The sequence below is a fragment of the Alosa sapidissima genome, chromosome 12, assembly GCF_018492685.1.
Source record: "Alosa sapidissima isolate fAloSap1 chromosome 12, fAloSap1.pri, whole genome shotgun sequence".
NCBI classification, from domain to species: domain Eukaryota; kingdom Metazoa; phylum Chordata; class Actinopteri; order Clupeiformes; family Clupeidae; genus Alosa; species Alosa sapidissima.
Genome location: NC_055968.1, coordinates 27,125,750 through 27,143,273, shown reverse-complemented (window position 1 = coordinate 27,143,273; position 17,524 = coordinate 27,125,750). Strand labels below are relative to the sequence as shown.

The window sequence follows — 17,524 nt, the reverse complement described above, 5'->3', positions numbered from 1 at the left end:
TGTATGGGGCAGGGACACTTCTCTGAAGAGATGATCAGACCTGTTGGGTGCAGACAGCTGGGGCGTTTCATGGGGGCATCACAGGTTTACCTTCAGAGGTTCCTCTGATTTCCAGGAACGGTGTTGTTGGATTGATACAGCTGGAGTGGGGGTGTGCCACCGGTGTTCCGGAAAATTAACGACCAAGGAGCGGGGGTGTGAAACTGAGACTTAAAACATATTGTGACATTTCTCTGTTGCATGGCCTGTTGTGGTATGTCATGGCCTGTGGGAAAATTTAGGAAAGACAGACAATATCTGATCTTACTCAATAACCTCAGTGTTTCACACTCGAACATCTTTTGATCACTGACCAAATATAATCTATATCTATATAGAACCTAGGTGTTTTCCTAGATTCTTCTCTGACTTTTAATAAGCAAGTCAACAGCGTTGTCAAGGGAAGTTTTTACCAACTTAGGACAATAGCAAAGCTCAAGTCTTTTAGAAATCCTTATACATGCCTTTATTTCCTCTAGGCTTGATTATTGCAACTCACTGTATGTAGGTGTAACTAAATCTACTCTAAACAGACTCCAGCTGGTCCAAAATGCTGCAGCCAGATTACTGACTGGATCTAAGAAACGTGACCACATTTCATCTGTGTTGGCTAAACTGCACTGGCTTCCTGTGGAACAAAGAATTAATTTTAAAATTCTTTACATGGTTTAGCACCTCAGTATTTATGCGATCTTTTAATTCCTTACTGTCCTCTTAGACCTCTTCGATCATCTTCCCAGTGTCTTCTTTGTGTTTCTTCTGCCTCTCTTAAATCCAAAGGTGACAGAGATTTCTCTGTCTATGCTCCCCAGCTTTGGAATAGCCTTCCTGATGTGAAATCCTGCCCCACTAGTTTTAAATCCAACCTAAAGACCTACCTCTTCTCCCTAGCTTTTAACACTCCCTGACTCCCTCACCTCTCCCTTTTTTATATGTTTATATGTATGTATATGTATTATTGTTATTGGGGGCCAAGCAGCGAAGCTGCGAAGGCACCCATTGTCGGTTTCTTTCGCGGCGCCGCGGACTTCTTCTGCTTGTTTCCCGAACCGCACAACCAGACCCCCTTCGTTCACGGTCACGTCCAACTCGGACAGTGACATTACCTGGTCCTCCAAAGCTCGTCCGTCGTGAGCGCTGCAGGTGAGGTAGTTGTCCCTGACGTAATTGAACACTGAGGAATTTGTCAGGGTCATGGTGCGCTCCTCCCCGTGTCCCCCGATCACGACCAGCACTCCAGAATAGAAAATGGTGTAGGAGTTTGCACGCTGGAGGAGACCGCAGCGGTCGCAGCGGTGAGTGGGCGACCTGGGGGCCACGTTTTCCTGGCTTGCGTGACACCTCTGGCATCTCAGCTTGGCGACGATTTGCACCCCCGTCACAGGTCCGCTCACGGTCTGACTGGCCCTGGCGGACACCGACCTCAGCGACGCGGGCTGCCCCACCTCCGCGATGGCCGTGATCACCGTGGATGGAGTGGTCGTCAGGACGGTCCGGTCCTCCTCCTTCCTGGTGGACAAAGTGGCGAAGCGGTACGATCTGCCCTCCTGCACGGACAAGATGTGGCGTTCCCACACGGTCAGCGCTGTCTGCCCGGTGGAGTCGCAGATCTCGAACGATTTCAGTTCGCAGGGCAGGCCGTTGACTGGAACGATCCTGCTGGCCGTGGCCTGGAGCATCTTGGCCTCGATCACGCCCACCTGTTGAAAACAACACAGGCACAAACAAAAGTCGCATTAGGGTAGGCCTACTACAGACCGAGCCTCTCGCCAAACGCCTTCTCATTTTCACTCAGCTCAAAGGCTTTCCAGAAGCGCCACACTTACTCGCTGCCTCGGACCAAGACCCAAAACCTCCTCGACGGTCATCTTGCCAGCGGACCGAGGCTCCCTCCGCAGGAATGGCAGGTCGTCCGACGCCTCCACTCTGCTGCCGTGGGACAGGATCACGTCGTACCCCCCGGGATTGCCGTAGCCTGTGGACACAGAATTAAAAGAAATGTGCGTTTAAAAGCTGACCGCAAATCACTGTCGGCCTGTTTAAAAACCAGAGGTGGAAGGGTAGGACTATACTTACTGACGCTCTTTCGCGTGTCCACCAGCTTGACCGCCTGCTTGTTGTCCACGGCTACGACGAAGTCGTTCCTCTTCTCCATGGAGAAACAGACCACTCGGTTGAACTCTTCGTGTCCGGTCTGTATGGTGCACTCGAAGTACCGGACACTCTGACGTGACGTCTTGACCGGTGACAGCGCGTGGAGGTAGCCGACCACGGTCTCGCCTTCTCTCTTCACCTGCTTCGCCGGGCTGGACATGTTCCGATGGATGACGACCACTGTGCGATCCGACTTCAACTTCGCCTGCTTCTTCTCCGACTAAACCGGACGGTCTGTTCTTGCAGCTTTTCAAGGGACAACGCAGACACTGCTTTGAAACATTGTTTCTTTCCGTCCAGACGGTCTGGACTCCAATCAGAATCTCGCCTCCTCTAATCACCAGAAAACGTTTCAATTGCAGCTGCCCCTCTCAGGCCTGACCTTTACACCAGCCTGGCTAATTATGTTTTTTTTTTTTAATGTGTGTGTGTGTGTGGGGGGGGGGGGGGCGCAGACAGAAAAGATGCAAGGACAAACATCGCCTCTGACAGCGTCAAAAACCTTCACAATATGTTATTTGTCGATTTGTGACCTAACAAACACTGTAAAGTAAATGTCCCCAAATGTTTTGCTTTGATTATAAAATGAGCAAAGGCCATCAGCTGAAATACCTGAGGTTATCAACTGATGAGTGTAGCGCTACCGGACATGGCTGCTGAAAATGCCAGCGCATCTACTTTGTCAAATAATGTTTTCTACCATGCACTGTTACCCAAAGCAAATCTGTTACAGCCTAACACTTATATTTATTGTGTAGACTTTAACGAATAAATATTAGTCACCAATTTTCTATCACGATTCATCATGTCCAACATACCAATCAAACTCAGCTTGACCTCGAGCCGATAATATTTAAAAGTACGGAGAAATCAACAGGCTAAAGTCATAAGCTTGTTCAACATCAACATCTTAAAACGACTGAATATTTAGGTTTCTAACTTCACATCTACTCTTCATTTTCTGCCAAACACCTGTTTATGCCTTTGTGAGAATAGGTGTGTCCCACTGTTTAAACGTTAGGCCTACAGAGTGGTGTGTGATGCACGAAATCAATCTGACCAAGTGCATTCTTAATAGACGGGAAAACCGTTTAGTTCTACATGTGTGACCTAAATCAAGCCAAATAAACAATATTTAGACCATCACTTTGCATTATAGTAGCCTATCCATTTGCGTCAATACCCATTTTATTAATTGTTCATTCATTCAATTCAAGGTTTACCGCTAGGGTAACATGAGACAATTCCAGTCATTCTGTGCATTCAGGCTATTCATATTTTCACAACTCAAAGACCAAAAGCTAAGGCTTCGTCAAAATGTGTTAGGCTAACTGTGACCATTTTCACCTTTGAGACAAAACGCAAAACAATTGCTTAATCAAACACGAAACTTTATTAATGAAATGAACAGTAAACACCAGTCAAGTAAAAAAAAAAATCATGACAGGTCAACAGCGCTCGCAACATCAGTCAAACATTTCGAACGTTTCCAAAAAAATTACACAAGAGCAGTGAAGAACACCAAAGGCACAGGACAGACCAACAGCGCATGCAAAAAATAAGTCAAACGCTTCAAACATGTCCAAACAATTACATGGCATTTTTTCCTAAAACATATATGCATGCCAACAGCAGTAACAACAACAAAAAAACACCACTCACGATCCTTGAACTGGGCCAAACATTACTCTGGCACATTTGAGTCCGTTCTCGCGTCCGGGGCATTCCCCTGATCGCTTGGCTCGGTTTCTTTCGCGGCGCCGCGGACTTCTTCTGCTTGTTTCCCGAACCGCACAACCAGACCCCCTTCGTTCACGGTCACGTCCAACTCGGACAGTGACATCACCTGGTCCTCCAAAGCTCGTCCGTCGTGAGCGCTGCAGGTGAGGTAGTTGTCCCTGACGTAATTGAACACTGAGGAATTTGTCAGGGTCATGGTGCGCTCCTCCCCGTGTCCCCCGATCACGACCAGCACTCCAGAATAGAAAATGGTGTAGGAGTTTGCACGCTGGAGGAGACCGCAGCGGTCGCAGCGGTGAGTGGGCGACCTGGGGGCCACGTTTTCCTGGCTTGCGTGACACCGCTGGCATCTCAGCTTGGCGACGATTTGCACCCCCGTCACAGGTCCGCTCACGGTCTGACTGGCCCTGGCGGACACCGACCTCAGCGACGCGGGCTGCCCCACCTCCGCGATGGCCGTGATCACCGTGGATGGAGTGGTCGTCAGGACTGTCCGGTCCTCCTCCTTCCTGGTGGACAAAGTGGCGAAGCGGTACGATCTGCCCTCCTGCACGGACAAGATGTGGCGTTCCCACACGGTCAGCGCTGTCTGCCCGGTGGAGTCGCAGATCTCGAACGATTTCAGTTCGCAGGGCAGGCCGTTGACTGGAACGATCCTGCTGGCCGTGGCCTGGAGCATCTTGGCCTCGATCACGCCCACCTGTTGAAAACAACACAGGCACAAACAAAAGTCGCATTAGGGTAGGCCTACTACAGACCGAGCCTCTCGCCAAACGCCTTCTCATTTTCACTCAGCTCAAAGGCTTTCCAGAAGCGCCACACTTACTCGCTGTCTCGGACCAAGACCCAAAACCTCCTCGACGGTCATCTTGCCAGCGGACCGAGGCTCCCTCCGCAGGAATGGCAGGTCGTCCGACGCCTCCACTCTGCTGCCGTGGGACAGGATCACGTCGTACCCCCCGGGATTGCCGTAGCCTGTGGACACAGAATTAAAAGAAATGTGCGTTTAAAAGCTGACCGCAAATCACTGTCGGCCTGTTTAAAAACCAGCGGTGGAAGGGTAGGACTATACTTACTGACGCTCTTTCGCGTGTCCACCAGCTTGACCGCCTGCTTGTTGTCAACGGCTACGACGAAGTCGTTCCTCTTCTCCATGGAGAAACAGACCACTCGGTTGAACTCTTCGTGTCCGGTCTGTATGGTGCACTCGAAGTACCGGACACTCTGACGTGACGTCTTGACCGGTGACAGCGCGTGGAGGTAGCCGACCACGGTCTCGCCTTCTCTCTTCACCTGCTTCGCCGGGCTGGACATGTTCCGATGGATGACGACCACTGTGCGATCCGACTTCAACTTCGCCTGCTTCTTCTCCGACTAAACCGGACGGTCTGTTCTTGCAGCTTTTCAAGGGACAACGCAGACACTGCTTTGAAACATTGTTTCTTTCCGTCCAGACGGTCTGGACTCCAATCAGAATCTCGCCTCCTCTAATCACCAGAAAACGTTTCAATTGCAGCTGCCCTGTCAGGCCTGACCTTTACACCAGTCTGGCTAATTATGCTTTTTGATGTTTATAATTCCCTTTTCTTTTTTATTAGCTATGCCATATCGGTCAACTTTATCCGGGATGCGCGCGCAAAAAAGGACAACGATGGTCTTTTAGGCTACTGTGTCAATATGGTTAAATTAGACCTACACTTACATTTCTCGATCTGTGACTTAGTACGATTTGTAAAAGTAAATGTCCCCAAATGTTAGGCCTACAACATAAGGAGACGCGCAACAGTTGAGACAACCGAGGCTATCAGCTGAGAGCAGTGCTGAAAAGGCAACGAGTCTGCTGTGTCTACGATATCCGAGCCTACTTTTCCAAATTGCAGCCCGCTGTTACCCTAAGCACACGTTACAGCCTAATTTCTGGACACTGGACACAAATATAGGCCTATACATTTTTTTTTTAACAGTTTAGACAAATCAAGTCAAGGGATCGACCGACATGGCCCACTGGTCCTAGTATAGCAACAGAGACAACGCTCAAACAAGTCAGGAAAATACAGTCCAGTCCAACATGGTAGTAGTATCAATAATTCACACAGAGTAAGGTAGCTTTATGTAGTGAGGGAACATGTGACATGGATAACAGGCTGTTAACAGGTGCATATTGTGATTGAATGATTAGGTGAAGGTGGGTAACAAAAGGTTCACTCAAAATGTGAACCAGTTTCGCGACCTGACCGATGATGTGCGAACACACTGTTAGAACAGCCGATTAAAAATAAGCAAACATTCTGCATTTGTCACATAGGTCTTCAGCCCAAATTCACAGTTCGAAAATATGACAAAATAGATTGAATTAATAAATCACGTAGGCTATCCTAGAGAGCGGAATGCCCTACGAAGCCATCAGCTTTGTAACTTATGATTGGCTAAACAGATAGATAACGAATGACGCAACTGCGGAATTCCCTACGAACGCAATGGTGTAGGCTACTCATCATTGACGCTAGACTCGCTGCTAGGTTGCTCTTGGTAATGTCCCAATTTCGTAAGCCCGAATTGCGAAACACATTCACATTAAATACACAAATAAAAAAAAATACAATTAAAGACAGATTTAGCCTACATAACTTAAAACATTAACATCAACTGAAAAATATAGTTTTTCACACAGAAAAAGTAAAATACAAATAGGCTAATACAAACACATCAGTCTTAATAATAGGCTACAAACATACAACCAGTCAATCTAATTGAGAGGAAAGGTAGGCTACAACACAAAGGAAATCCTTGTTAACTAAAACATCAGACAAAATTCCATGATGTCGTGTCAACTTGTTTTACTCGTAATTATGATTTTGGGTTTTTTCTTAACCAGTAGGTGGCACTAGAAGGCAAGTTAAAATTCAGTGAAATTTGCAAAACAGCGTCTCATTGAGATGTAATAGGCCTACGTGCAAACTGTTGATCGTCTGATCTTGTTTCAGAAAATGTTTTATGTTTGCACATGTAATTTGTACAATTTAGGCTATACGACACATGCACATTTATTGTGTACTTCAGACTGAGCAACCAATTTAATGATAAAACAATTTGAATATTGTTTGCACATCAAATATAATATTCATAGAAATGGTAGCCTACTATGAACTGCTTGAAAATTTTACAACAAGCAATATATTTTGGTAGCCAACTCTAGTTCCATTCAATACACATCTAATGTCTGACTAAACTATCTGTTTGAATTGTAATGAATTTAATTGCTGTCATCCCAATTCCAATTCACCATACTGTGCAGCAGATCCAATTCAATCATGGATTGAATAGAGGCAAGTTCTGACATTCTGATTTGTGCCCAAAAATAAATGTTTGGCCTATACTTCTTTAAGTCTTTGGATTAACAACTTACAATCGAGGCCAAAATTATTAGCCCCCTTGTGAAATCAGACATAATCCTTTGTTTATTCATGAAACACATAATAGAAATACATAGTTTATATGGTTATAAAAGTGCAAAGACAGCATGCCCACAAAGTTTGATGATATTTTTTTACTCATGCTCTGATTTGTGACAAGAAAAGGAAAACATGACATGTTCAAAATGAACCCCCAGACCATTAATAGTCAATAGTGTAGCCTTCCTTTGCTTCAACTGACAACAACTTCTTTGGATAGTCTTTTACTAGGTTGGCACATATCTCTTTAGACACTCTTGAGCTCCAGCTTGTCCAAACTGCATGGTTTTCTTGCATGGACTCTTGCTTTAAGCACATCAGACAGACAATGAGGTTGAGGTCTGGTCTCTGTGTAAGCCACTCCAAGACCTTGATTTTGGTATCCTTTAGGACATTTTGGACCACTTTTTACATATGCTTTGGATCATTATCATGCTGAAAACCCCAGCGATGACCTAAGCCTAGACTAAGAGTACACGTCTTGGTGTTATCCCTCAAAATGTCAACATAATCTTTCTTTTTCATGATCCCATGCACCCAACCAACCTAGTTTTTCATACTAGTCTGCGTATTCCTTTGCTATATCTAGTGAAATAATGTATGTATCATTGAATATTGCAGTTCATTTTGCAGTTGTTCAGTAAAAATCTTTTTGATTACTTCAAATAATTACAAATATAGTTTTTTCTATTACTAAATCAAGTTTACAGACATATGTCAAATGTTACACCTGTGTGCACTTTTGATTAGAAGCAAAAACAAGAGCTCTAGCTCCTCTTCCACTTCACTTGTCCTTCCTCTCTGATGCCCTTTTGTGGCTCTGTTTGGTTTCCTTTTTCTACATATTTTAATTGTAAGTAATGGGTGAATCTCAATATCCCTCCCTCAGCCCTGAACCCGTCCTGTCCTATCCTGTGTGGCATGACAAGCTCGTTGCTTATTATCAGGGTATGCAGTTAGCAGTTGTGCAGTTAGTATATGCATCAAGTGCATCCAGTACATTGGACAATAGCACTATGGACACATGGGCCATATCTATCCCTGCTTTCATTAGTATGTCTACACATCTATGCAGATAACATAAATATTTCTCATGGTTCCCTGGTCCAGAGTGCTGCATGTTGTCACCCCTCAATACCAATAGCAGTTTAACTGATCAGCATCCAGATTGGAGCTACTATGGATGTTCAAAATGGAACTAGGTGAAGTATTCTCATGACACATATGAAGAAGCACATGCATGAAGGGCACGTCTGACCTCCAGAGCTATATTGATATGAAAAGATGTGGGACAAAGAAACCACAGTCACAATGTGATATCAGACATGCTGGTCAAGAGAAAAGGAAGAGATCTGACCAGCTACCAATGACACTAAAAGTAATAAACTGACCTATGTGCAAGGAACAAAAACATGGTGGTCATTTGTGTGGGGCATGTAAGACATGAAATATCAGATGGTGGGGTGCCCATGTGATGGATAATTATTTCCTATTCCCAAGTGAATTAACTACACTTTTGGTGACGTTCACTTCAGTTCATAATACTATAGACATAGTACAGTCAAACATAAGTGCTATTAGTTATCTGTGTTTTTAACGTGTGACAAATTGAGAAATAAACTTGTGATATATTGCTATTTGGATTAAAACACTATAGTAAGTCTAAGAACATTATTCTAAGATTATTGTTTTAACAAAACATGTTGTTATAGTTTATTTTTATTAAAAACAAAACAAACTTGAAAGCATGGGTCTTTTTGGCCCACACACATAAACTTGATGTAGTAATAGAAAAGCTATGTTAGTTCAGAAAATAAGACAGGAAAAGTAAAAATAACTATATGTAGCAATCAAAAATCTTTATCTTGATAAATGCAAGCAATATTGAATGATAAAAAAAAAACTTTCAATAAATATAGCTAAGGAACATACACATATCTATGAAATACCATAGGAAATGAATGCGGGTCATTTTTGACCCATGTCTGAAAACTGGATGTAATGAAGCAAAAACCTTGTTTTTGAAAGAGGAAAAATAAAAAAATAAAAAATATGATTTGCAGTGATCACAAACAAGTTAGTTAATGGATAGCTGACCTATTGAAGTATAAAATACATATATTTGTTAAAATATTGCAAATAAAAAGACAACTATGCATGAGCTCCCATAGGAAATGAGTGCGGGTCATTTTTGACCCATGTTACGGATTAGAAGGGGTAAGCCTAGCTTGCGCATTAAAGGGTTAAATATGCATAGGAAAAGTTCAGTCTGAGAAATTCGGTGACCTATGACCTCTAGGATAGCGCTAATTAGCAAAAATGCAAGTTGGCTTGTAACTTTTGACATGCTAGACATGAAACTTGCTCTGACGGCTTACGGCCATATGTCTGATTGCAGCATTGAGTTGCCGTGGTTACTCCGGCCTAACTGCTTGGCCCCCACATTGCTGCTTGCAGCTATATTTATTATTATTATTATTATTATTATTATTATTATTTTATGTAAAGCACTTTGGTGCAATGCTATTGCTTTGAAATGTGCTATATAAATAAATTTGACTTGACTTGACTATATCTATCTATCTATCTATCTATCTATCTCTAGATATCTATCTACGAGTTCGACAGTTTTTCAAAACCGTTCTGAACCGTTTCAGTTTCCAACCCTTTCATCTATCTAAACTATGTCTATTTCCTTCACTTTGGCTCTATCTAGTGGTTTAACATGGAAACAAGCACAGACACTTTCTTCAGTGAACACATGGCAGTTAAGGAGGATGTTTTTAGAAGACACTTTCTTCAGTGAACACTGACAGTTAAGGAGGATGTTTTTAGAAGACACTTTCTTCAGTGAACACTGACAGTTAATGAGGATGTTTTTAGAAGAGTGCAGAAATATGTAATTCTAACACTCATGATTACAGTTTTTCTCAGTCGCTTTGGTGCTTTTTTCAGATCAGAATGAAAATTCTCATAACTATTAGTTCAACCTCCACAACATTTAGTCATTTGTGCACATCATAGTAACAATTTCTCCTTCCTCTGAACAAATTGCAAATACTTTTGGACATGTATCAGTTGCTTTCATACAATTCTCTGCTGTTTTTTAACATTATCATTTGCTTATGTCATGTCAGTCAAAATGAACTATACTTATGAATGCTGAATAGTCGTTCCCAATAAAATTAATAGTCTTCATTTCATTGCTTGAGTCATTACATACAAAATTGTTGAACTAGTTATCAAATTCTGTCACAATGCTGTAGAATTGCAAAGAGCATACAGTAAAAATGTACGTATTCAGTGTCTTGTACTCACTTACTCACCTAACTACAGCAATGTGTAACTTTACTGTAGTTTTTAAATGGCTGTGCAAGTGCTGTATAGTGCTGTCTTGAGCATGTTCAGGTAGTGTCACCGAGTTCTGACCTTTTTTTGCATTGGAAAACACTGAGAGAACTGTCATAATGAAAACATGACAAAGCCATTTGACTATCTTGTTCATAAACGATGGTGTCAAGACTTCTAATTTTGATGACACTGACAGTTTCATTGACATGAATACCTGCTTTTGAGGAATGGACTATCCATTTTGAGCAAGTGACGTGCTTTTGCAGGTCATCCACTATGTTTTGCAGTTTGCACTAATTGTTTTGAGAATTGCACTAACTGCTGTGCAAATGTTAATAGTGATGTGAGAAAAGCACCAAAGCGACTGAGAAAAACTGTAACATCAGATATTGTCTGTCTTTCCTAAATCGTCCCACAGGCATATGAAATACCACAAGAGGCCATGCAACAGAGAAATGTCACAACATGTTTTAAGTCTCAGACATTTACATTGATTATGGCGTTATAATTTATTTGCCTCGGGTGTACTTTGGAGTGGGTAAGACTGTTTTTAGTAGCGGGGTAACATACTGATTACTTGCGCTAGCCTAGCAACTGTGAACTTTGCAACTAAGGACTTGATGAAACATTTTGAAAACGGTCTCCACTGATAAATATCACACTTGCTAACTTGGAAATGAGGTCCTATGTCCAAAATCATGAACCACCTCTTTAAAGGAGAATTACGGCCATTTTTCACATAGATGTCTGTTTCTCGAGGTCACCGTTGACCTCAAGAAACAGAGATCGATGTGAAAAATGGGCCATAATTTTCCTTTAAGTCATTCCACCACACAGTTGTCATCAATTACAGTAATACTGGATGACATATAAAGTCCTGTAAGGAATGTTATTACATGTTTTTAATGCAATACTGGTATTATTTGCATGTAATAATGTAGGCTAACTAAGTGTATTTTATTATTACATGTCAAATCAACTCAATTTTATCTGAATAAGGAACATTAGTTAATACATTTATCAGGATAAGCATTAGGGTTGCAAAGGGGCAGAAAATATACAGTAAATTTCCGGAAACTTTCCATGGGAAGTTAAAGCTGCAGTTACTTAGCCAAAATCTTTAATGTTTACAACTCTCATGCCCCTCCCCCACTACCACCGAGCACCCTCTCATCGAGTTTGTGCTAGTCAGTGCGCACCAGACTGCACCAGACTGTGATTGACAGTCAGATCTCACAAGGCCCTGCTCTGATTGGACCAGACGAACCGGGAGCTGTGGATTTTTGCAAAACAAATAACAGGCTCTAGGTGGAGGTAGAAGTGCGTTTTTTCTCTAAAACTGGTTGATTTATGTTGTTCTGTCGGAGCATAGCGTCGGTTTCAGTTTATATGATAAAAAAAATCTTGCTAACTGCAGCTTTAAGCAGGGCAACTGGAAATATTCCAAATTGGAAACTTTAATGGAATTAAAGGAAATTATGGGAATTAATGGGCATTTAAGGGAATTAACTGGGAATTTGGGGTAATTCATACAAACTGTTTCATATACAAACATTAACATTTTGTTTCATAATAAGCAATACGATTTGTTTGTTCGTATTTTCGCTAAGCTTAGCATACAAAGCTAGCTAGCATACTAGCGGGAATCCCATTCTCTGCTAATGGTTTACTAACGTGCTAAGCTAGCAACACTGAAACCACTGCCCAAGATACACCACCGCCACTCAACAAAATCCGATTGGTTGGAACATTGACTGACTATCGCTTTGTGACATAGACCTAACTTTGTGACATAGACATAAGTCCCGTCTCCGAAACATCCGGATCCACCCAACTTCCGGGCGTCGAATGTCTATGGGAAATAACATGGCGTTTGGAAATATCATACCTGTCAAACATCTGTAGGTGGCGAAGTAGAAAAAAATGGTGAGCCGATTGGCCTACACACTTCTGCCATCTAGTTTCCACTGGATTTTTTGATTGTCGGTGCCGTTAAAGTAGAAATATATCAGTATAGCACTAAGCTAACGCACGCTTCGGACGCCGCGACTCCCGCGGCAATGTTTCATAGTTTGTCTTCACCGAAATGGAGTTTGTGGCACCAGAGCCTGTCTACAGAGGTGGCACTAACCCTGCGTGAAATCGTCATGTTTGATAGGTTGTTAATACATTCTAAAAATGTTACTGTTCTGATCAAGGTCATGCAAAATAAAGCTATCGACTTAATACGACTGCCTCTGATTCCTAGTCTGCTTATCATTATCTGTTTTTGGTGAAAAAAAAAATCTCATCTCGTCATGTCTTTAGTGTCTTTGTCGGCGATTTCTTTCTTTTTCAAATATCTCAATAACAGCCAACAAACTCTCAGCACAGTCAAACCAAAGTTAAGTCGTGTTGAAAAGAGGCTGAACCTTGCAAACGATTTACCAGAGACGGTTGATAAAGTTAACTATAGAATCTTTGGATTTACTTTTAGACCACTGAAATCACGTGTGAATCACATGTGAAAATGACCATCACGTTAGGTTATTACTGGTTGTGAGCGAGATCTAACGCCCTCCTCCGCCCGCGTACATCGGAACTAGCTCCCGGTTAGCATTAATAATCGTTTACTTTAACGGCACCGACAATCAAAAAATCCAGTGGAAACCAGATGGCAGAAGCATGTAGGCCAATCGGCCCACCAGCTTTTTCTACTTTGCCACCTACAGAGTTTGACAGGTACGATTTTTCGAAACGCCATGTTATTTCCCATAGACATTCGACAACCGGAAGTTGGGTGGATCCGGATGTTTCGGAGGCGGGACTTATTCCGGAGAGGTCTATAGCCTACACCCATTTAAATGAGGACAAAAGTGACAACAAGCCCATGGGCAACTCTTCTCGCAAACTTCCCCCAGTTTCACACCAGTTATTCCCACATGAGATGAAGTTTTCACTGGGATTTTGTTTTCTCCCATACACATTGGGGCCCGCGTAGCGCTCTCGCACCAGGGCCCACCATTGGTTTGTTTGAGGGCAGCCATGGCCTACTGGTTAGCACTTTGGACCTGTAACCTGTAACCGGAGGGTTGCCGGTTCGAACCCCGACCAGTAGGCACGGCTGAAGTGCCCTTGAGCAAGGCACCTAACCCCTCACTGCTCCCCGAGTGCCGCTGTTGATGCAGGCAGCTCACTGCGCCGGGATTAGTGTGTGCTTCACCTCACTGTGTGTACACTGTGTGCTGTGTGTGTTTCACTAATTCAAGCCAACTCTGCCATCAATCATTATGTTCAGCCCGCCTAACGACTCTATACACGATTTGATTGGCCTGATAGAAGTTTAATTTTTCGAGCTCACAAGCAAACGGAGAGTTGCTAGACTAGCCGCTAGGGTGCGTCTAGGCTATAAATAGGCTGCACACAGTAGATAGATAGATAGATAGATAGATAGATAGATACTTTATTGATCCCCAAGGGGAAATTCAAGGTCTCAGTAGCCTACAGACATCTCACACAACATGCACTTACAGCAGAAAGGGTAAAAATAAGTATATAACAAAACTCCACTGTACAATAGAGACAGTAGAAGATAAGAAAAACTAACAAAACTAAATACTAAATATACTATATAAATCCACAGTGTGCTTGAGGATGATCAAGCACGAGACGCTTGCAGTGACAGGGCCGGGACTGGCCTGTAGTTCTGTGTGCATGGTAAGGTGCTCAAGAGAGTGAGTGTCATGGTGTAGGTGCAAAAAGCAGTCCAACAGTAGTCCAACAGTGCAACAGTGCAAGAGTAAGGTCTAGAGACCAGCATAAATAATATGGACAGATAAGAGAGTAATGTATAGTGTAGACAAGGTAATATAAGAACTATGTCAGTGCAAGAATAGGTTGAGGTAATAGGGTTACAGCCATTCAGTATTGAAGCAGAAGCCATTCATGTGTGCTAATATAGCATGAAAAACAGTGTAGCAGTAGAACAGCAGTAAGACATTAGGCTGTGGACAGTAGTAAAACAGTAGTGGGCAGTTGGTACTCAAACATGGAGAGGGTGGAGAGGCAGACAGACTATGCAGAGAAGTCTATCTCTCCTCTTCCCTTAAGTGAAGCATTGAACATGTTCAATGGCCCTGGGGACAAATGACTTCCTTAGCCTTTCAATTCTGCATGGCAGTAAGCAAAGTCTCCAGCTGATCAAGCTCTTTTGCTTTATAATAGTGCTGTGGAGTGGATGACATTCATTGTCCAAGATGTTGATCAGTTTGCTCAGGGTTCTTTTATCTGATATTGAAGTGATGCACTCCAGTTCAGCCCCCACGAGTAAGTAGACGTATAATGAGGATAGAATTTAGCATGAAAGTTTTGGTGGGATTGGGCAGCTGTAAGCAAACAGTTTCTTCAAGTATCAGGAAAGACTGCAACCTCATCATTCTGTGGTGAAGGTCCACAGTAGGAGCTTAGGTCAAAAGTAAAAACTAATGACACTAATGACTCCATCTGGCCATACAAATAGCAGATCAGTTAATGCATTTTTCATGATTTGCATCAATATTCTTCGTGCCTGTGTGATCACCAACACATACTTTAATGTGAGTGTAAACCAAATTAAGTTGCACAACACTAAACCATTTTAATCATCTGTTGGCTTTGGGCAAATCTCCCTTTCGTTTGTGGAATTCTGTGACAGCTGCATCTGAGAGAGGTTTATGTGGTCAGACAAAGAGCTGAAGGATGTTGGAGAGTCTTGAGCCCCTTTCATGTGTGTGGGTATGCATGTGTGACCACAGATATAGATGTAAAACTGAAAGGCAATGAGTCATGCACCACTGATGGTTTCAGAAATGAGGAAAAAGGCTCTCATAGAGCCACCTGGCTTCTGAGGCTGACATAGCTGCTCTGCGGGGCATAACTATCAACTACAAATGTACATAAAAGTGTTCGCAATGACATAGATGATATGTAATAATATCTTTATATTTAAGATTATCCATCCATTCATCCATCAAAAACAGGAATAGTCTGGCTTAAAGGGTATTGTAAAATATTTAAACACTGTTTCAGCACCATAATATCTTAATGATGGAGTGCTATGGAGTGAAATACATTCGCTAGGGTTAAACTGCAGACCAATCACAAAAAGGATAGTCATGTGTGAGGAACAGTAGGCCTAATCTCCTCTAATCAAATACAGTCAGTCATTTAGCCACTGATGGCATTACCGATCACACTAAATTATATTGTTAGATTCAATCACTAGGACTTCAGTGACTAGGACTTCTAATCTCCAAACACCACTCCCTTTACTTCACTTTGAAAATCTGCTGCAAAAGTGATTTTAACCCTATGATTAAACAGAAACCGTGGGCCAAAACCAATGTACCTTCAACTCTGGAAAGCCAGAAGATTAAATAAACTGTTGGCTGTCAGTGACACCTCAACTACTCACTTGTCTGTAACTGATTTGTTTAGGCTTTGAGAGGAGATAGAAGTGGGAAAACGTCATTAACCACTAATAAGGCAACACAAAATGTAGGCTACTGGAGCCAGTGCTGTGGCATTCACACATGCTTCACATTTTTTGTCTTCTTAAAAATGTGTCGCTCAAAAACCATTTACACTAGGTAGGCCTATGTCCAAAAATCTCTCCACAAAAACTATTTGGGACCTGATCAATGTGTCATCATTGAATGACACAAGCTATTTGGAGTAGCCTACATCAAGTAGGGTAGCTTAGCTCAGGGGTTCCCAAACTTTTCCACGACAAGGCCCCCCAAATACCACTAAGTTCTGGCCAAGGACCCCCTTGATGTGTTATTAAACCCATCGACAATACTACGGCAAATGTAAAAATACATTAAGCTAATCTTAATAGTTATTTTAGCCACAAGCACTATGCGATAGAGCATACAGTGTGTAAAAATTGTATTTGGGGCTTTCTGCTATATGAGAGCTATCACTCTACTATTATTCACAGTCATTATCATGGAAAATATAATGTCCAGATATGCGACACAATATTATAATGACATTGTATAACAACCCTCATAGTAATAGGTTTTTAAATTATTTTTTATTATTTTCAAATGTGTTTATTTGTTCCTTTTATTTTTCCTTCCAACTTGCTGAGGCCCCCCTGGCACCCCCTCACGGCCCCGGCCCCCACTTTGAAAACCACTGGCCTAGCTGAATGAGATTCACTCTGTCTTTGAACTGAATGAGCATAGGCCTATCTGTGCTGCGCTTTGGTCTTTGGTCTGGTGACACAGGTTTGCACATGTTTCAAGTACATTGCTTTCCTTGTCTAATCTTTCATGCTTAAATCCCAGAGTAGCCTAGGCCTACAGAAAGAAGTGTTAGTAAACCAAGGGCCATTAGACTCTGACTCTGATGTGCCATTTAACTTTCAGATACAGAACATTTTTATTTGAGATTTAAGGCATAACAAATGTTTACAGTTTCATCTGGTTAATACAGTTAAATTGAATTGAATATGTGATAAGTCCGAGGATGACCAAGTCCATGCTGGTCCTTATCCAAATGTAATGTGTCTCAAGAATAGCATGTGGGCCTAGTCCTAAGTAAAATTGTAGCAATAGTGCCTACCAGAAAGTAGTTTAAATGAAGCCCAATTTATGTCACTTTCCGAAAAAAAGCCTGTCATCATAATTTCTTTTGAACAAAAATCAATAGCCTACCAGCCAACTTGACTATTGTATCGCGATTATCGCCCCCCCCCCAAAGCAAGAGATGAGATTACCCCCCCCCCCCCATCCCCCCTCCCCCAAATCTAATCTAATTTTTAC

The 17,524-nt window shown here is 42.4% G+C and overlaps 1 protein-coding gene across 1 annotated transcript; it reads right to left on the bottom strand.

Annotated features, from left to right (window-relative positions):
- Positions 1 to 67: 67 nt before the first annotated feature.
- Positions 68 to 2,517, bottom strand: LOC121677981. Its single transcript, XM_042057147.1, has 4 exons — positions 2,116 to 2,517; positions 1,866 to 2,014; positions 1,036 to 1,739; positions 68 to 140 (listed from the first exon to the last, which is right to left on the bottom strand). Exons 1-4 carry the CDS (start codon positions 2,351 to 2,353, stop codon positions 68 to 70), a joined length of 1,164 nt encoding a protein of 387 aa, XP_041913081.1. The 5' UTR covers positions 2,354 to 2,517.
- Between the last annotated feature and the right edge of the window lie 15,007 nt (positions 2,518 to 17,524).

What these genes read in the sequence shown, in the direction of transcription:
- LOC121677981 (XM_042057147.1), bottom strand. Translation starts at nt 2,353, where the DNA reads ATGTCCAGCCCGGCGAAGCAGGTGAAGAGAGAAGGCGAGACCGTGGTC. An exon ending in GTCTTGGTCCGAGGCAGCGA is followed by an intron (nt 1,740 to 1,865) that starts GTAAGTGTGGCG and finishes TGTTTTCAACAG; the next exon opens with GTGGGCGTGATCGAGGCCAA. An exon ending in GCGAAAGAAACCGACAATGG is followed by an intron (nt 141 to 1,035) that starts GTGCCTTCGCAG and finishes CCCCCACTCCAG; the next exon opens with CTGTATCAATCCAACAACAC.